The sequence below is a fragment of the Perna viridis genome, chromosome 1, assembly GCF_037379345.1.
Source record: "Perna viridis isolate PV_CMFRI_1.1 ecotype Kerala chromosome 1, ASM3737934v1, whole genome shotgun sequence".
In the NCBI taxonomy this organism is placed as follows: Eukaryota; Metazoa; Mollusca; class Bivalvia; order Mytilida; family Mytilidae; genus Perna; species Perna viridis.
The window spans coordinates 52,111,437-52,128,281 of NC_142445.1; the positions used below are offsets into that span (position 1 = coordinate 52,111,437).

The following is a 16,845-nucleotide window of genomic DNA, read 5'->3' on the forward strand; positions in this document are numbered from 1 at the left end:
ACTTCGGTAGGTCTAAAACCAGGGACCATAATATGTTGCATTTTGCATTTATATCACTGCATGTCTTTCACTGCCATATCATAGACGTTACTATTTTGTTTATTTTTGGGAACAGGTGAGGTGGGCTCTGTAAGATATTATCCATTGGAGTTTTCATTTTTATCGTAATCATTTAAATGCCTAAAGGCAAAATGTCCAAGTAATAAAAAGTTGAATACGACTATATGATGCAAGTGAAAGATACTAGACATATGAAATATGGAACCAGATTAGCTGTGCGCTATGGTTAAGGTGAAGCCCACTGACTCCGCACAGAAGCACACACACACACACACACACCTTTTTTTGAAATTTGCATCCGCCATTGAAAACTTTGAAATACCCTTTCCGCACCTTTATTTGTAACTAGAAAACATGCAATTACGGTGATTCCTAAGCGACATATCTTTATTTACAAACGATCTTTGTTGACAGGTTATTTCACAATATTATGGTTAGATTTAGATCAAGTGAAATTACAGGTAATTAATAGAAATGGAAATTACAGCTTAAATTTCAAACGGAAAATTACTGAGAACTGATACTGCTGCATGACAATGACATATTTTGAAGTTGTGAAATAATGATTTTTATAGCGGAAAAATTATAATCAGTGAGTGATACTGGCATCATCATGGCTAACCGGATTCCATGGATTTTTATTTTTTTTTATTTTGTTAAAAGTGCATTGACTAAAATCTCTATTTAATTCAGCCCCGTGCAGGTCCGGGTGTTAAAAGGAATAGGCCTGCAGCATCCATCTCACCTGACTAAGAGTATACCATTCAGTCAAGCTCTTAGGCTAAGACGCATTTGTTCAAATGACGAATCCTTAAAGAAACGTCTAGGTCAACTGAAGAACAATTTAAGGAGAAGGGAATATAGATACATGACCATAAATGAAGGGTTCCAAAAAATTCACAATATCCCAAGAAGTAGTCTGTTACAATACAAGGCAAAGAAAAAATGTAAAAGAACCCCTTGTGTTCTAACATACCACCCCTGCCTTAAAAACAGCCACAACACCATTCGTGAGCACTGGGCCTCTGTCGAGAGAAACTCAACATTGTCCAGTCTTTCCCGAACCACCTATGACTGCTTTCAGACAGCCAGACAGTTTGCGTAGTCTACTTGTGAGGGCTGAAATATCTAAGCCCAACTTGACTCCAGGCGAGAGTCGCTCCTGTGGTGACAAAAGGTGTAAACGTTGCAACCAAATGAACCACTCGTCATCATTCACCAGCACAGTCACGGGGAAACGCTACAAAATATCTTGCAACGTGCACTGCAAGAGTGCTTATGTAATATATTTGCTCCATTGTCCCATCTGTGGCCTTCAATATGTTGGTGAATCTAAACAGCCTTTTCACAAGCGCTTGAACGGACACAGGAGAGACCTAAAAAAAAGCCTTTACTCCCAGTGAGTCAACATTTCAGATTACCTAACCACTGCCTCGATGATTTCAACAAAATGAAAATCTTCATCGTGGAACAAAACACGATCTGGAGCGATCTACAGAGAGTGAAGAGGGAGGGATTTTGGATAAAAGAACTCCGTGTTTTACACCCACACGGAATTAACAAAAACATTAAGTTCTTCCTATTTTGTATAGTTTCTTATAACAGTGTTTATAAATATTTTTAGTTTTATAGTTCAGTATTCAAGATCAACACACAACGTGTGTCTATAGCACAATGTTCAAGATCTTTGTTACTGTCGGTAAAATTTTATACGTCACAGGTATTCACCTGATTAGGTAGTGAGTTGTGTTCACAGACCATTTACTTTCATACACACTCAGTTTATTTAAGGCACTGAAGAAGGTCATTTGTTGACTGAACATTTTGCCCATTATATATTTTATTATAGTGTGTTAACATCTTTATCGGTATCGTTGTACAATCGCGATGCAAATTTTTGGCGTTCCCTCCGCGGGACTCGAGTGGAGTCTATATAGCCTAGCTGGCCGAGTGGTCTAGGGCGCTGGACTTTGTGCAGGCGGTGTTGCCATAGATGTCACAATGATACAAGTTCGAGTCCCGCGGAGGGAACGCCAAAAATTGGCATCGCAAAGGAGTAAATCCACTAACTCTTGTTTCAGGCCTACTATTTTCACGAAATTTCAACTTACAATTTGAAATTTTCTAATTGCCTTTTTTAAAGCTAAAATATTATCTGAATACTAATATACAGAAATTACAAGCTATTGGGTCATAATTTAGTCACAAGGAGGGTACAAAACACTACTTCCACAAAGTTTTCAAGGAATTTTCACAAAAATGAGAGGATTAGGGATATATTTTTTAATCCAAAAATATAGAGCGCAAGCTATGAGCAACACAATCTTTTGTCAGAAGTTGTGATAGTATAGAAGGCTATTTTTGTATAAATATCAAAGAGTTCGACAAATGCGCTCTATATTTTCTACATAAAAATGTCTCATTAAATAAGCTGTTTTAAAACAATTCGACTTTATTTTCTGATTTTGTTTTATTTTCATCTACAGTTTTAGTGAAACACAATCATTAACAGCCATGAAACTTTGTTTTTTAACGAAGGCATATATTCAAATAGTAAATTATACAATTATGAAATTTATTTGAAACATTTTAGTTTTTGGGGCTGATTTTGACATTTTCTGAACATACTCCTTTGACAGTTCTAACATCGTTGGGAGTTTTTCAGACCATTCTATACGTTTACATATCTTCCCTGTATCAATTTGATCTGATGGGGCAGTGTAGCGAATAGAGTCGTCATATATATATATTATAAAACATTAAAGAATGCACTTAAGTTTTGTTTCTATTTCATAGCGAAAGCCGATGGGCCGATGAAGAATCCAGGTGTTATGTCTTCATATCAACGAGTTCTAACGAGACAAGTGGCGTCGTTATCGTTAACGCCCTAAGACTGGACAATTCCGTAGTTCACGCAAGATGTATTAAGCGATACAAGGTTTTACAAGCATTGCATTGGTTATGATGTATGCACACCTATACCGATGTTTCTGATTTGAAATAGGATTTGACATTTTACAGATCTGTTCATCCATAGACATTGCTTTCACAAAACATATGCTGAAGCTTATTCACAAAAGCACCAGAAGGTTTAAAAAATCTATTGAAAATGCCTAAATATAGAAGAAAAATAAATTTTAAAAACTTGAAAGATATGAAAATATCACTATTTTTGTGGTTAGATCATTTTTCGTGGAAAGAAGGGAAATTTCAATTTTGGTTTTAAAATCAGCACAAGTATATTTTAGACTTATAATCGGTCCACGTAACGTACAAACAAGAGGCACACAAGAGCCAAATCGCTAACCTGGTCCACTTTTCGCCTTCCAAGGGCAACAACTCTTACAAGTAGTAATCTGACAACTTTGAATCTTTTAGTAAACTTAATCATAAAGATCATTTCACCAATTGAAAGCTTTTTTCTGTCTATTATAGTTGTTTGAAGGATATTGGCTAAAAACTGCAAAAAAAAACCCTAATTCTCGCCTTTAAAGGGCATCAACTCTAACAAGGAATCATCGGACAATTTTGAGTCAAAAGCGACTTTTGTAGGACTTAACAAAAGTATTATTTTAGCATTTAAAAGGCTTTTTTTCTTTCTATTATATTAAGATATTGGCTGAAAATTGTGAAAAACGTCATATTCGCCTTTTAAGACCGAATAACTTTGACCCAATGTACACTTAAGTAGAGTTCTTCAAGTTGAAGAAGGAAGGTCACAGTTATTTTCCAATATCTCCTAAAGTTTTTGAGATATATGTTGAAACCGGTGATTTGACACAGTGGTCTAAAATTATCAACGGTGGCCATGTTTTACGCTTGATCTATATAATCGATACAATTTTTAAAGTAGGTACTCTAAGAATGTAATAATTCTCTGAAAGGTTTCAGGGAAGATTTTTAAAGAAAAGTCAACGATGACGACGAAGACGAGTGTCAAGTGATGCAAAAACTGTTCGGAAACATGTATGATAAGGATTAATAAAATCTGTCATTTTAGGACGCTTAATGAGTTTTAAAAAATGTTTGTCAATGAATAGTTTGAGACTTGCAAGATTTAAACAAATTTTCGGTTTATGCCAGGTTCGATCAGGTATGTTTTACTGACTACAAGTAGGAATCTATCACTCAACGTTAACTTTGAATATCATTACTGACGACAATATGCATCAACCACATTTAATTTAAACAGGAGTTTGTTTAAAATATAATGACAATCTAGCTTTTGCTTTTCACAGTTTTGAGACAGCATTGAACCTATCCAATCTACATCTAGTAATGTCGTAAGACGGTGTTTCCCTAAGAGCAAGTTCTGTAAGTAGTTTACCAACGACAGGTGCAAGTTTGAAACCATGACCTGTAACATAACAAATATCAAAGATAAATACAACTGATATGGTAGTTAGCCATGATAGGTATATGTGAGTATATACATACAGTGACGTAATATTTTAGTGTTATATCTGAAGGGGTAATACCGTTTGTAACTTTGCAATAAGTCCTCCGAATTGTACTGATAATCTGGTATTGGTTTATTTCATGACTGACGAGATGACACCACGAAGCTTTTCAAGGTTATCTAAACTTCCTGAACTAGAATATTCATTTTATGCATTAGACAGTTTGGGTTATTTGTGTTCCGTATAGTTTGTATGTAGATAAATATACACAGTTACTTTTAAAGAATCTTTTTTTATAATAAAATGCATGCTCTTTGGATAATAAAGACAACATTTTATGGCATTGATCAGGAATACCGACACCAAAACATTGACTACTTCAGATTTTAGCGCATAAATATATTTTTTTTTCAAAACTTCTACACGTTTATAATTTCTTGAATGTGATTTTTTTTTCATATTGAAGCGATCATTTATCATCTCACAACCTAGTTTTACAACTTCTTAATCTAAAAGTTGACATTTCAACAAAATATAAACACTGTTGTTTTATGACAGAGTTAAACTATTCAAACATCATGCAAAATAAGACATTACACCAAGGTACGTACCAGAGAACCCTGCCCCTATAACCACATTTTGCCATAATGGATGTTTATCTATTACGAAGTCCTCGTCAGGTAGCATCTACAGGTAAACGTTACGTTTCATTATTTTGCATTCTGTCTTCCTGTTCAATCTAATTGTTTTATGTACTATATGTTTGTATGTTGAAGGTCAAACCAGAACAGATACATTACAAGTCACATTTTTATTTCTACCATAACAAGTGCGTTTGAACCATTTTTACATATATAAAGGTTTTGCAATGCTGATCGGCATCTTTGATGTTGCCAGATAGAATTTTGTTTTTTTTATTTCAAAATATATAAAATTCTTGTTTAAACACATTACATATACCATCTCCATATGTCGTGTGGAGAAAATATTCTGAAACAGAATCAAATATTTTGAAAAAACAGATTTGTTTGAAAGAAAAACAAAACTTTAATAAATCCTCCGTTTCAACGTAACTCAATATAAGGCAGGTAAGAGGACGAAGTTGAATAGCCTTTTACAGTTTTACATCAACAAGGATATTTTTTCTTCATAATTTAACAACACTAAGGTGAGCTATAAACATTTATGAAGAAAACCAATATCCTATAAAGACACGAAACTAAACAGATAATTGCTTTGTATTACACGTTTACTTCCTGTCAGACTGAAATCAGGCGCTCGGTGCTTCTAAGGTCAAAGGTTAAATTATAACTGACTACCATTATGAGGACTGTCCTCTATAATCGTTTTAATCTTTTACTAATTCTGTTGAAGAAATGTATAGTGCAGTCCGACCGGACTATATTTTGTTCTAAAAAGTAAGAGAGCTTATTTTCCGTCAACCAGTTTTTTAATTCTTTTTTCTTTCATCACACTTGTAAAACATCTTGATCCGTCGGAGACTAGACGTTTTTCAGCCATATTACAGATAGTTCAATGCTAACCGATTATTTCATCTTTAAATGTGAACTTCCTGCTCTAATACAAGAACACACAGAACACATGTGTATGATATTTAAGAAGTACATTTTCATCTTAAGCAATGTATTAAGCTTGATATGTCGGTTCTATGGCACCTAGAGGAGGTGCAGTAATATGCTATGCTTATTTTTGGACTTGAAGCATACACAAAACTGCCGAAAAGGCTTTGGGTAGAACTAGCTCACTCTGTAAATGAGAGAGAAGAGAATCCGATATATATATTTATTAATAATTATTAAAAAGGAATTTAAAATCTATTTGAATTAAAGTCCATCTTATACCTGTAAATGAGAGAGAAGAGAATCCGATATATATATATTATTGCAAACCAGATGTGATTAAACTGGCTACAACACCTTTTTATACCGAATCATCTCCGTCTCTGCATTCCGTTTATAATCTACTAATTAATAATCTTATTCCTTAATAAACGTCTTCATAAAATTTTTTTGAGTTGCTTAACTGCTCTAAATATTAAGTATTATCCTGTTTCTTTCTTGTTCATTTGTAAACATCCTTTTGACTACTTTTCAATTTTAATCCTTAGAAGATATAATCTTTAAGTGAACTTTGATTTATACAATTGATTTCATAAAATTAACAAAATGTTCAACATTAAATATTCCCAAATATGAAATATGCAAAAATATATCATCACAAATATATCATTATGCAAATCATAGTACTGAAATTACGAGTGCAAGAAGTCGCTAACAATATTAGCAATTCAAAAATAAAAATCGATTATTCAAATTAGTGACTATTGAGATATGAATAAAATATGAAATAAAATGTCAAAAGAGTAATCAAAGTTACCAAGATTCTTTCGGAAATCAAAAGAATGTAATCCAGGCACAAAGACCAGACATGGAAAACAGACAAACACAACAAAGAACAAAAAATAACCAAAATAATATATACAAAGTAATAAAAGTAAATGAGCAATTCGGACTCCACTAAAAACTGGGAGCATGAACCAGGTGTACTGGTAGGGTACGCATCCTCTGCTTTTCTAGAAACACCCACTATGTTGCTCATAAAAAATATAGTACGGGGCAGATGAAAGAGGAAAGGAAAACCATGACACGCTGAACAAAACGGTTCTCATGGTGCAGTTAGATACACCGTAACGATCTACGAGTTTTTGATGACGACCATAAAACTTCTGTAGTGATGACTTCAATCTTGTAGAAATATAACCCTGTTCCAGAAGCGCGGTACGGCAAGCTCTGGCATAACGTATGAGTTGTGAAATGAAAACTCCTTACGCAGGTGCAGAAGGGATGTTGCCACAGATGAAATGCTGAATGAAAAGTCATCGCGTTTGCCGTATAGTTTGGTCAGTAGTTTTCCTTTACCATCGATCTCTAACTGTAGGTCAAGATATGAAGCTGACTTCACAGTGTCCTCTAGTATCCTTTATCCCAAGTTCTTTGGGTGGATGCGATGTATAAAACCCCCGAAACTTGAATAAATGTCAAAATTTTGACTAAGTAATTCTTTAAATTTCAAATTTGATCTCAAAATTTCGAATGTTTATATAGATCTATGATGACAAGTACTTGGTGAAGCGGGTGCAAATGACCGATGGCATACGACATCATCATGTGTACTGTGTACATAGTGTGACGTGATCGACGATATGGTAGCGTTTCATTTTGACTTCGGTTATTGGAAAAGTGTGAACACATTACCTGATTTCTCGACTCATTGTATATACACAAGGTTGAACAATGACATGATTTAAATTAATTTTGAATGACCATCGCGTTATACCTTCTTATCCGTTAATCAATGTGTAAAGTATGATTTTCTTATGGCAGATGGAAGATTTATGTACTCACTGTATATATACAAGGTTCTATAATGGCAGGTTCCGGATTAAGTGTGGGAAAGTGATCTGCGACGTATTGTCTTATACGTGTAAGGACCCACTGCTCATCAACATCGTCTCTGTTATTCGGATTTATATCCGGCCCCCAATGAAGACACATCTGTAAAGCATTGCAAAACAAAATACATTAGAAGATTTTCCGTTTAAATTCTATCAATGAGAGGCAGATAATGCTATCGTACAGGGAGCGACTAGAATGGTCTTAATTCATATATTTTGAAAAGGTACATTTTATGCTGTAAAGGTCAGAGTGTCTGCAGTCGTCAGTTTTTAATGTGAATGTTGATATAAACGGAATAGTATTTTTGTAACTTAAAATAGCTTTGTTAATGAAGCATCGAGTTTCTAGGATGGTACATTGACCAATTGAGATATGAGAGACTTCAAAGTTTGCAATATTTATATGATTGATATTTTTGTATTGCTTCTGAAAAGCTTTTTTTCAATTATTTCAAATCGTAAGTGCGGACTTTTATACTCATGTTTACAGCTTTGTTTTTATTTAATAATAATAATAATAATGATAAAAATCAAAATCAAAGAGAACGACCACTCTGTTTGTGCCTTCGTCAGAACGACCACTCTGTTTGTGCCTTCGTCAACTACTTCCGAATTATGACATTTCCGACATAAAGATTTAGAATTTATATTTTGAAAAGTGACATTTTATGCTGTAAATGTCAGAGTGTCTGCAGTCGCCAGTTTTTAATGCGAACGTTGTTATAAGTGGAATAGTATTTTCACTTCGCCCTATAGCTTAATTACTTATTTATAATTCCAGGTTTTTGATAAGCTCTGTACCTAAGAAAATGATCGTGAAATAACTTAAGATTAATCTATAGGGTTTACACACTTTTACATAGCCTGGATATTCCATGCTAGGTAATCCGTACACACTGTATTTCTCTTCCACTGCATTATTCTGGTAAAATGTTGGAAATGTCTTCATATTAAATTCTCCAGGGTTCTTCTCTTTCCAATAACAAACACTGATTCTTATAGGCTAAATAAGATAAATGTGCGAGAAAAAAATGTAGAATGGCAGGATTCGTATATAATACAGATGATTTACTATCCGTACCAAACGGCTGCATAAACATTCATATATTTCTTTAAGCATTTCTTCAATAACCTCAAACCCGATTTGTAACGTTATTTGTAATAATTTGTATGATTGTAATTTGCCACGTGCTTCATTATAATTTCGCAAGTAATGCTTATAGCGAACTTTTCCCAACGTAGTCGGTATAGTTTCGCTTTTTACCATTTGACCTAAAGGACGCCCTTCTATGGAAACGCAAGTAACCGATCGCAATTCTGTTTCCCGATTACTGATAACTTAGTGGCGTTCGAAAAAAAGTATCGAAAATTTGTAATTGCGTTGCATGTGTTGTTTTCCTGAAAGAAATGTAGAAACTTGAAAATAAAAAATAAGAATATTTACTTATAGTGCTTAATATAGTATTGTTAAAATTTCAGGAATAATGGGTACTTAGTTTGTAAGTAATGAGTACTTAGTTTGTAAGTAATGGGTACTTAGTTTGTAAGTAATGGGTACTTAGTTTGTAAGTAAAACATACAGTTTTTTTGTTCTTTACCACTAATACATTAAAACCGTCAACACATTAATTTTTTTAAATGCCCTACTTCGATAAATACCTTTAATGGAATACTTACTCCAAGTTTTGGTAACATTTGTGCAGCCCAGGGTCCTAATGTTAATATAATATTTTTACATTTGTAGGTGCCTTTATTTGTTTTAACTATCAATATTGATCCTGGAAGAATATTTGTGAAGACTTCGTTGTCTTTTATAATTCCACCAAGTTTGCAGTACTGAGCCTAAAAGTGAAGTTTGTATCCGTACATATAATACAAACAATTTAGAACCTTGTTAAACTAAAACTAACATGCAGCATTACGGTTAAAACAAACTTTAATATACATGTGTGCTATAATCAAATGTTAAAACTCTAACCAATGCATGCTGTTTAGGAAATGGTTTCTATTAATAATAGTTAACAATAGTTTTCCGCTTCCGTCGAATCCAGCAAAGAGTTCAAGACTTTAAGGTAACTTAAAAAGTTGAAATTTTAAACATTAAAAAAGATATATAAAAAATGTAATGATTTAGATAAGTTACTTGAAATGCTGCTAGTGCTTTGTCTGCCATCAGTATTCCAGCACATTTATCAAGGATGAACCTGTAGTTGTCGGGAAAAATCATCCTGGGATATCGTCGGACTAGATCTTGTTTGCTTAAAACGTCAACTGCCATTCCGTTTGATTTGGATAATTCCATACTACCCCTTACGAAAGGGTTTTCCGAGGGGCCAGTGAAGAGCATTCCCGTTTCACTGAAATGGAGTTCAAATGTTTTTATGGTTTATATATAATTTTCCCTTTCACCATGACTCCATTTTGTTACTATATTTTGTTCCTACAATAATTAAAAACGGTTTTCTGTTCGCATTTTTTTATTGTTTTAACTTTGAAATACAAAAAATCATAAACAAATCGTTGTTAGGAAAAATGAGCAAATCAAATGTGTATCTTTTTATGTACTGGTATACGTAACTGCATTGTTTCCAATTGAACATCACATTTCTCAAAGTAATAATAAAGATGTAGATATTTAAGAGGGCGTCCATACAAAAAGCAGGCAGTGGGTGGCACATGACAAATTTTGTTTTAATGTTATTTCATGTAAAAAATGCATCCTTTCTACTGTAACGATTAATTAGAAATAAATTACAGAGAAAGCATTGAAAGTGCAATAGAAAAGGGATATGACTTTCTTTTTGTGCAAAATTTTGTTGCTTTGTAAGGAAACTTTGAAGTAATTTTCTTAGTTATCCATTGTCAACCACAAACAAATATTTGTACTATTTAACAGACATATGATATAAACATTACATTGAAACAAAAAAATCAGTGGGATAAAATTTACTATGTGCAACCCATATCATAAGAACTGCCTGTATTTTGCACGAAGCTAACATAAGGAACTTAATTCTTTTCTCTCTCTCTATCTCTTGGTTTCCAGCGATCAACAAAAAAAAAAGTGAGTAATAGATTGTCGTACATTTTTTCTGTTGGCATATTGTGCTTTTTCTTTTGAAAAATCATCAAATATATAAAATATTTTAAAAATATGATTTCATTAATAAAACACTTTTGATATCACACATAAAAAGTAATTTATCCCTATGACATCAAATTAATGGAGGTATAAAAGCGTATATATTCCCAAGCACTTGTTTACGAAATATGTAAACCATATTTCTTTACACACTAGTAAATCAAGTATTTAAGGGTAATAGATGGTTCTTATTTGTTCATTTGTTCTACATATGATAGAAAAAAAAACATCAGCAGATTTCCAACAAAAAGCTAGTATTATGTATAAACATTTGTATTGAACAGTATTGTTAACATTTACATATTTATAAAGGTCGATTCTTGACACATTTGATTATTATCATCAAATAATGCTTTATCTTGTAAATCGTATGATATGAAACTAGTACCAGTATAACAAGTTTTTACATAGCATCTAGCTTTAAAGGTTATTTATGGCTTAAGCATACAATTATATCGTCCATCGTACTTATAAATAGGACATCACTTACATAATGTGTAGTCATTTGGTTACACATAAGATATTCAAAAAGTTTTGCATGGTGTATCTTGATGCATCATTTTATATTTAAAAATACAGGACCATGGATAACACGATTTAATGGTTCGATAGACAAAATTTTAGTTGTTTATAAAAAAAACTACACTTCAAAGTTAGTGAAACCACTTAGTTTGAACATACTGGTAAAATTGAGTGTTACTTTCTTTTTCCAACAGACTCCACGCGCTGTAAGCCTCTTCCATCATAACGGCATAGTGAGAATATACTCCATAGGCCTTCCTTGTAATCCTTGTCTGTCCATGTGAACTTCCTCTATTGTGGGGTATTGGGAACTTTAAAAAGAAACAGAATGTAGATGGGTTGTAAGCCATTAGTATTACTCATGTTAGTTGACATGCTACTTAAAATTTATTCAATCATTGATTAGGAGATAGATTCGTAACTACACACACACACACACACACACATATATATATATATATATATATATATATACATATGTAATCAAGTCTAAACTACACCCCAAATCTAGAATCGATGCAAAGTTGCAAATTTTCTATGCAAATTTGGTCGCTCCCTCAGCGGGATTCGAACCCCTTCTCTTCTCTGACATCTATGGCAACACCGCCTGCACTAAGTCCAACGCTCTATACCAATAGACCAACTTGGTTATATAAAAATATACCTTTCGTTAACCGAGTGATACTTCCTCGTAAGTAAATCTAGAGCGCGAACGTAACTGAATAGGACAACCTCTGATGGTATCGAGTAATACAATAGAGAATTTGTAACAGTATACAAATACAGCCACACCAAGTATATAATACTTATAAGAAGTCTAATGTGGTGAGGCAACTCTACCATCTTACTTGCTAGTACATTACTATGTAGATACATAGCATTCACGGCGATGATCAACATAGTATATGAATACAAGGATGCATACATATATACAATATGGGTACATTGTCGAAAATTATTGAAGATATGTGATGAGGCGACGGAACGGGTAGGAAATGCGAGGCCGAATGTTGTAAAGTCGATTTAAGAACATTAAAGTTTTGAATTTCACGAGGAAGATGGAAGCTGACTTGTTTCTGTTTGGTATATGGCAGTAGAGTTCAGGGGTGAAATTTGTGTTTAAGCAGTAATAAATCCAAGACCATAACAGTTTCCTGGTCATTTGTCTCTTCAAGAGTTTTATCATGTTGTAGTGCTTCAATTTCTTTAAGTGGGGACCAGTTTATGTTAAACCATGACGGACACTCTGGCTCCGAGTCCGACATGACTGAAATGACAGGGGAAGTCGTCTGCAAACTGATAATGAATCAAATCTGAACGAGATTTGGGATTTGCCATATATATGACGGTGAAAAAAATACAAACAAAATCATTATTTGGTTTACATAAAATCTTTTATTTCATTCAGATGAAAACGTCACAAAACAGCAAAAAAAGATTAACCGGATACACAATCGCAATTTGTTTATATCGTATCTATGGTGGTGGCCATGATTAATTTACGCATACCAGAAAAAAGTAGTTCCGCCTATCACGTGAGTGGAAGGAGCCAGAAAGTCGATAACCTGCTAATGTACGGATACAGCAAAAAAATAACCGTATACCTTTATTCGTTTAACAAATAACCTCATTGTAGGATAAATATATATATAATCAATGATAATTATACATATATATATAGAACGATGTAAACAAACCTGTTCCAGCAAAACAGATGACTTGCCTCTCTTAGCCAGCTGGTAAGCCGTGGCTGAACCTTCTATCCCTGCTCCTACCACTATAACGTCATATACATGTGCATCCATCCTCTCGAGATTTGACAATTGTACGAAATATTTACCTACCTAACAATCTTATCAATAACAGTATATACATTTATACAGCATACGACAACTTAAAAATCTTAACGCTCTATAAACGAATATATCAAGTACAACCTTGTACAAGGGGAACTGTTTTATCATTTATGCGAATCTAGCAATTGTATTATTGAAAAGGTCATTGAGTGAAATAATCTGGGCATCGTAGATCACTCTCTTTGAGATTTTTTTAGGTTTTTTTTTATTTTTATTTTTATTTTATTTATTTATTTTTATTTGTTTTGTACGGGTCGACTAATTAGTTTACCCATCGTATCGTTATCATTAGTACCTTTTTTTCGAACTTTCCGCCTAGTTTTTGTTGTCTTTCCAACATAACCATTTATACGTAGGAATATCAGCTGAAATCATCAAACTTTGCAAAGATTGTCTAAAAATTACTAGCTCCGAACATGTTCACCCATTGATGAGGGAAATGTTCTATACAGCATTTTATGAAAGGGTAATCTAGGAAACTAATATTCTAAATGGACATGGAAAACAGACACACAAACAACAAAGAACATAAAATAAGCAAAATAATACATACAAAGTAACAAAAGTAAATGAGCAACTCGAACCAGGTGCACCGGTAGAGTAAGCGCCATCTGTTTTTTTTTCCAGAAACGCTTGCTGACTTGCTCATTAAAAAGTCAAGTCCAGGGAAGACGAAAGAAGAGTATGCCACGTTGAACAAATCAGTTTTCATGGTGCAGATGGATAAACCGTTACAACCCACGACTTCATGATGTCGATCTTAATACTTTTGTAGTGATGACTTTAATCTTATAGCAACATAACCCTGTTCCAGAAGCCTAAATGTAAAAAGTCTAGCGCAATACAAAAGCTATGGCATAACGTACGAGTTGTGACATGAAAACTCCATCAGCAGATACTGAAGGGATGTTGCCACATGACTTCACACATTTCATAAATTTAGAACTACGTAAACAAACATGTTCCAGCAAAACAGATGACTTTCCTTTCTTGGCCAGCTGGTGAGCCGTGGCTGAACCTTCTTTCACTGCTCAGGCCACTTTTAAGTCATAAACATGGTCTTCAGGGCTACTTGGCTCTAGTTTCGTTTAGAAAATTGTTACTTTCTTTTCTAAATTTAAAACTTCAGATTTATTAAGTCTTGCGTAATACCAAATAATTTTTAATTATTCAATTTAATATAACATTTGTTTTAACCAAAATATGCCGTGCAGTAGCCGTTTTCTTATAAAATTACAACTTTATAACTAGTAGTTGTGACAACAATGGTTCGACAAAATTTCTGAACATTTTTGTTGTAATGGTAACACGTTATCTGGAGGCTCATTTTGTAATATATAATTGTGATTGATATTTTTGTATTTTAGTCACACATTAGTTTCAATAAGAATATACCCTTTTCAATGTCAGGAATATTTTTATCAAGCAAATCTTTATCAAGCCACAATGAACTTACACTTGTATTTTTGACGTTCCTATTTTGTCTTTTTAGAAGGTGGTAATGCTGTTTGTTAATAAAACATTATAGAATAAGTACATAACCACTGTATAATATACCCGCCACACTGCTGTAAAAAGTATAAACTTGAGTTATGTTGTAAATTATCTTTGAGTCATAGTCCACCTTCGACATAGATGAACATTTTTTAAACTTCTGCTTTTAATACTTAACCTGATAAAAGTCTTCATCACTCAATTGTTATCAAATCTCGACCATAAATTATTGATCGATTGTTGATTCGCCGAACAGGGCAAATTACGGCAGTGCATTTAACAAACATGAAACGAAAGTCTCATCATGAAACAGTTCATTATAAGTAAAATATTTATATTTAAAAATGTATGTTTTAGGGTAGGTTTAAGAAATAAGAAAAGGAGACATAATTTTAAAAGCTTAAAAAAAATGAAAAAAAAAAACAAAAAATATATATCAAAAGACAAGATTTTATTAAATAAACAAATGTCGTAAGAATTTGTAGAATAAGGGTACTTTTCGGTTTGTGATAGATAATTGCCAAAACAAAAAACATAACTGAACGAACCAGAACATAACATAAACTGTAAGAGATTATGAGCAGTAATCATTTTAAGTGCTATCGAGATTGCTAGAGCTTCAGCTATAAAGATAGAATCGTTTGATGGCAATCATTCAGTTACAACTCTGTCATCCCTGATACCAGAAAAAGCAACTCTTCGCCATCAGTACATATTTCAAAAATCTGTTATTTGCATTTAGTTCAATCTTTTTTATGTTCTGAGAGTAAAGGATTGGTATCAGACTTTTGGTACCCAAGCGAATCAAAACCAAATGTAGGGTGGGAAGTTCCCATGGAGGGAACCAATAAACTCAACTATAAAATAAGATTTATTAATTTTGTTCTACTTTTTATCTTAATACTTACTCTACTGGTGCGTATAAATCTTGTAACCACAACCGGTTTTCTCAATCACGTATGTTTTTTTTACTATTTGGAAACAAAGCCTACTTTATCGATACTTCAACAATAAGAAATCTAATTTAATACTCCGTCAAAATCTATATTAACTTAAAGAAATGTCCATAAAATTGTTTATAATTGAAATGTTTTTTAAGCTCTACCAAAAACATCAGACCTAGTGTTTCTATTATGGTATACATGGTGCAAATATTTTGTGTAACATGGTTTCATAATAGTGTGTCAATAATGTCAATTGGTCCGCAGTCCGCATTTCGAATAAAGGCTAGAAACCACTAATTCCACTTCCCATAGGCTTCCATGCTAATTTCACAATATTCAATGGCTTCTCTGGACTTTACCTTAACTTTAACCTGCAGAGGACTATATATCAGCATGATTCCACATATGTCAGCTCACAATCCTCAGAATGGCATGTGGGGTTAGCAGACTTGCAGTGCAGTACTGGTCACCGGAAGTGAAGGGTCTATAAATAGCATGGGAAATCCCAGTGTTTTCACAAGATAGGGGTATATTTAGAGACCATTATGGAGATTAGGCTTCACATCACAAGAAGCAAAATGCACATATAAAATGTACAAAAATGTTTTTCCTTTCAGAAACTGTTTAATTTTTTTTAAATAAGATGAGAACTTTTTTCACAGCACTATGAGGAACAGGGGTAATTTCTGCGTAGGACTATTTTTGCGTACGTTCCAAATGCTCATTGGTTGAATTGGAGGTCTTTAACCTAAACCAAAAACGGAATAACATTTTGATTTAGAACCAATTCCTTAAATCCTTTGAATAGCTTACATTAGAAAATAAATTAGTAGTGAAGTAATTTTTGTACAGTTTTTAAGTTACCTGGTTTGGAGTAATTAACATTTTTCATAAATCGCTTCGTTGTTAATATGTATAATTGGTAAATCACAAGAAACATTCCTTACACGTC

At 33.3% G+C, this 16,845-nt stretch overlaps 1 protein-coding gene across 3 annotated transcripts; it reads right to left on the minus strand.

Moving 5' to 3' along the window:
• Positions 1-4,225: 4,225 nt before the first annotated feature.
• Positions 4,226-13,489, minus strand: LOC148629289 (peroxisomal sarcosine oxidase-like). 3 transcript variants are annotated; one of them, XM_088547435.1, is made up of 8 exons: positions 13,297-13,489; positions 11,759-11,910; positions 10,079-10,292; positions 9,595-9,777; positions 8,789-8,938; positions 7,886-8,035; positions 5,072-5,147; positions 4,226-4,417 (listed from the first exon to the last, which is right to left on the minus strand). In XM_088547435.1, exons 1-8 carry the CDS (start codon positions 13,402-13,404, stop codon positions 4,293-4,295), a joined length of 1,158 nt encoding a protein of 385 aa, XP_088403561.1. In that variant the 5' UTR covers positions 13,405-13,489; the 3' UTR covers positions 4,226-4,292. The 3 variants fall into 3 exon arrangements, with proteins under 3 accessions (XP_088403561.1, XP_088403554.1, XP_088403571.1); XM_088547428.1 differs by lacking the exon at positions 13,297-13,489 and adding an exon at positions 12,742-12,876; XM_088547445.1 differs by lacking the exons at positions 9,595-9,777; positions 13,297-13,489 and adding an exon at positions 12,742-12,876.
• Between the last annotated feature and the right edge of the window lie 3,356 nt (positions 13,490-16,845).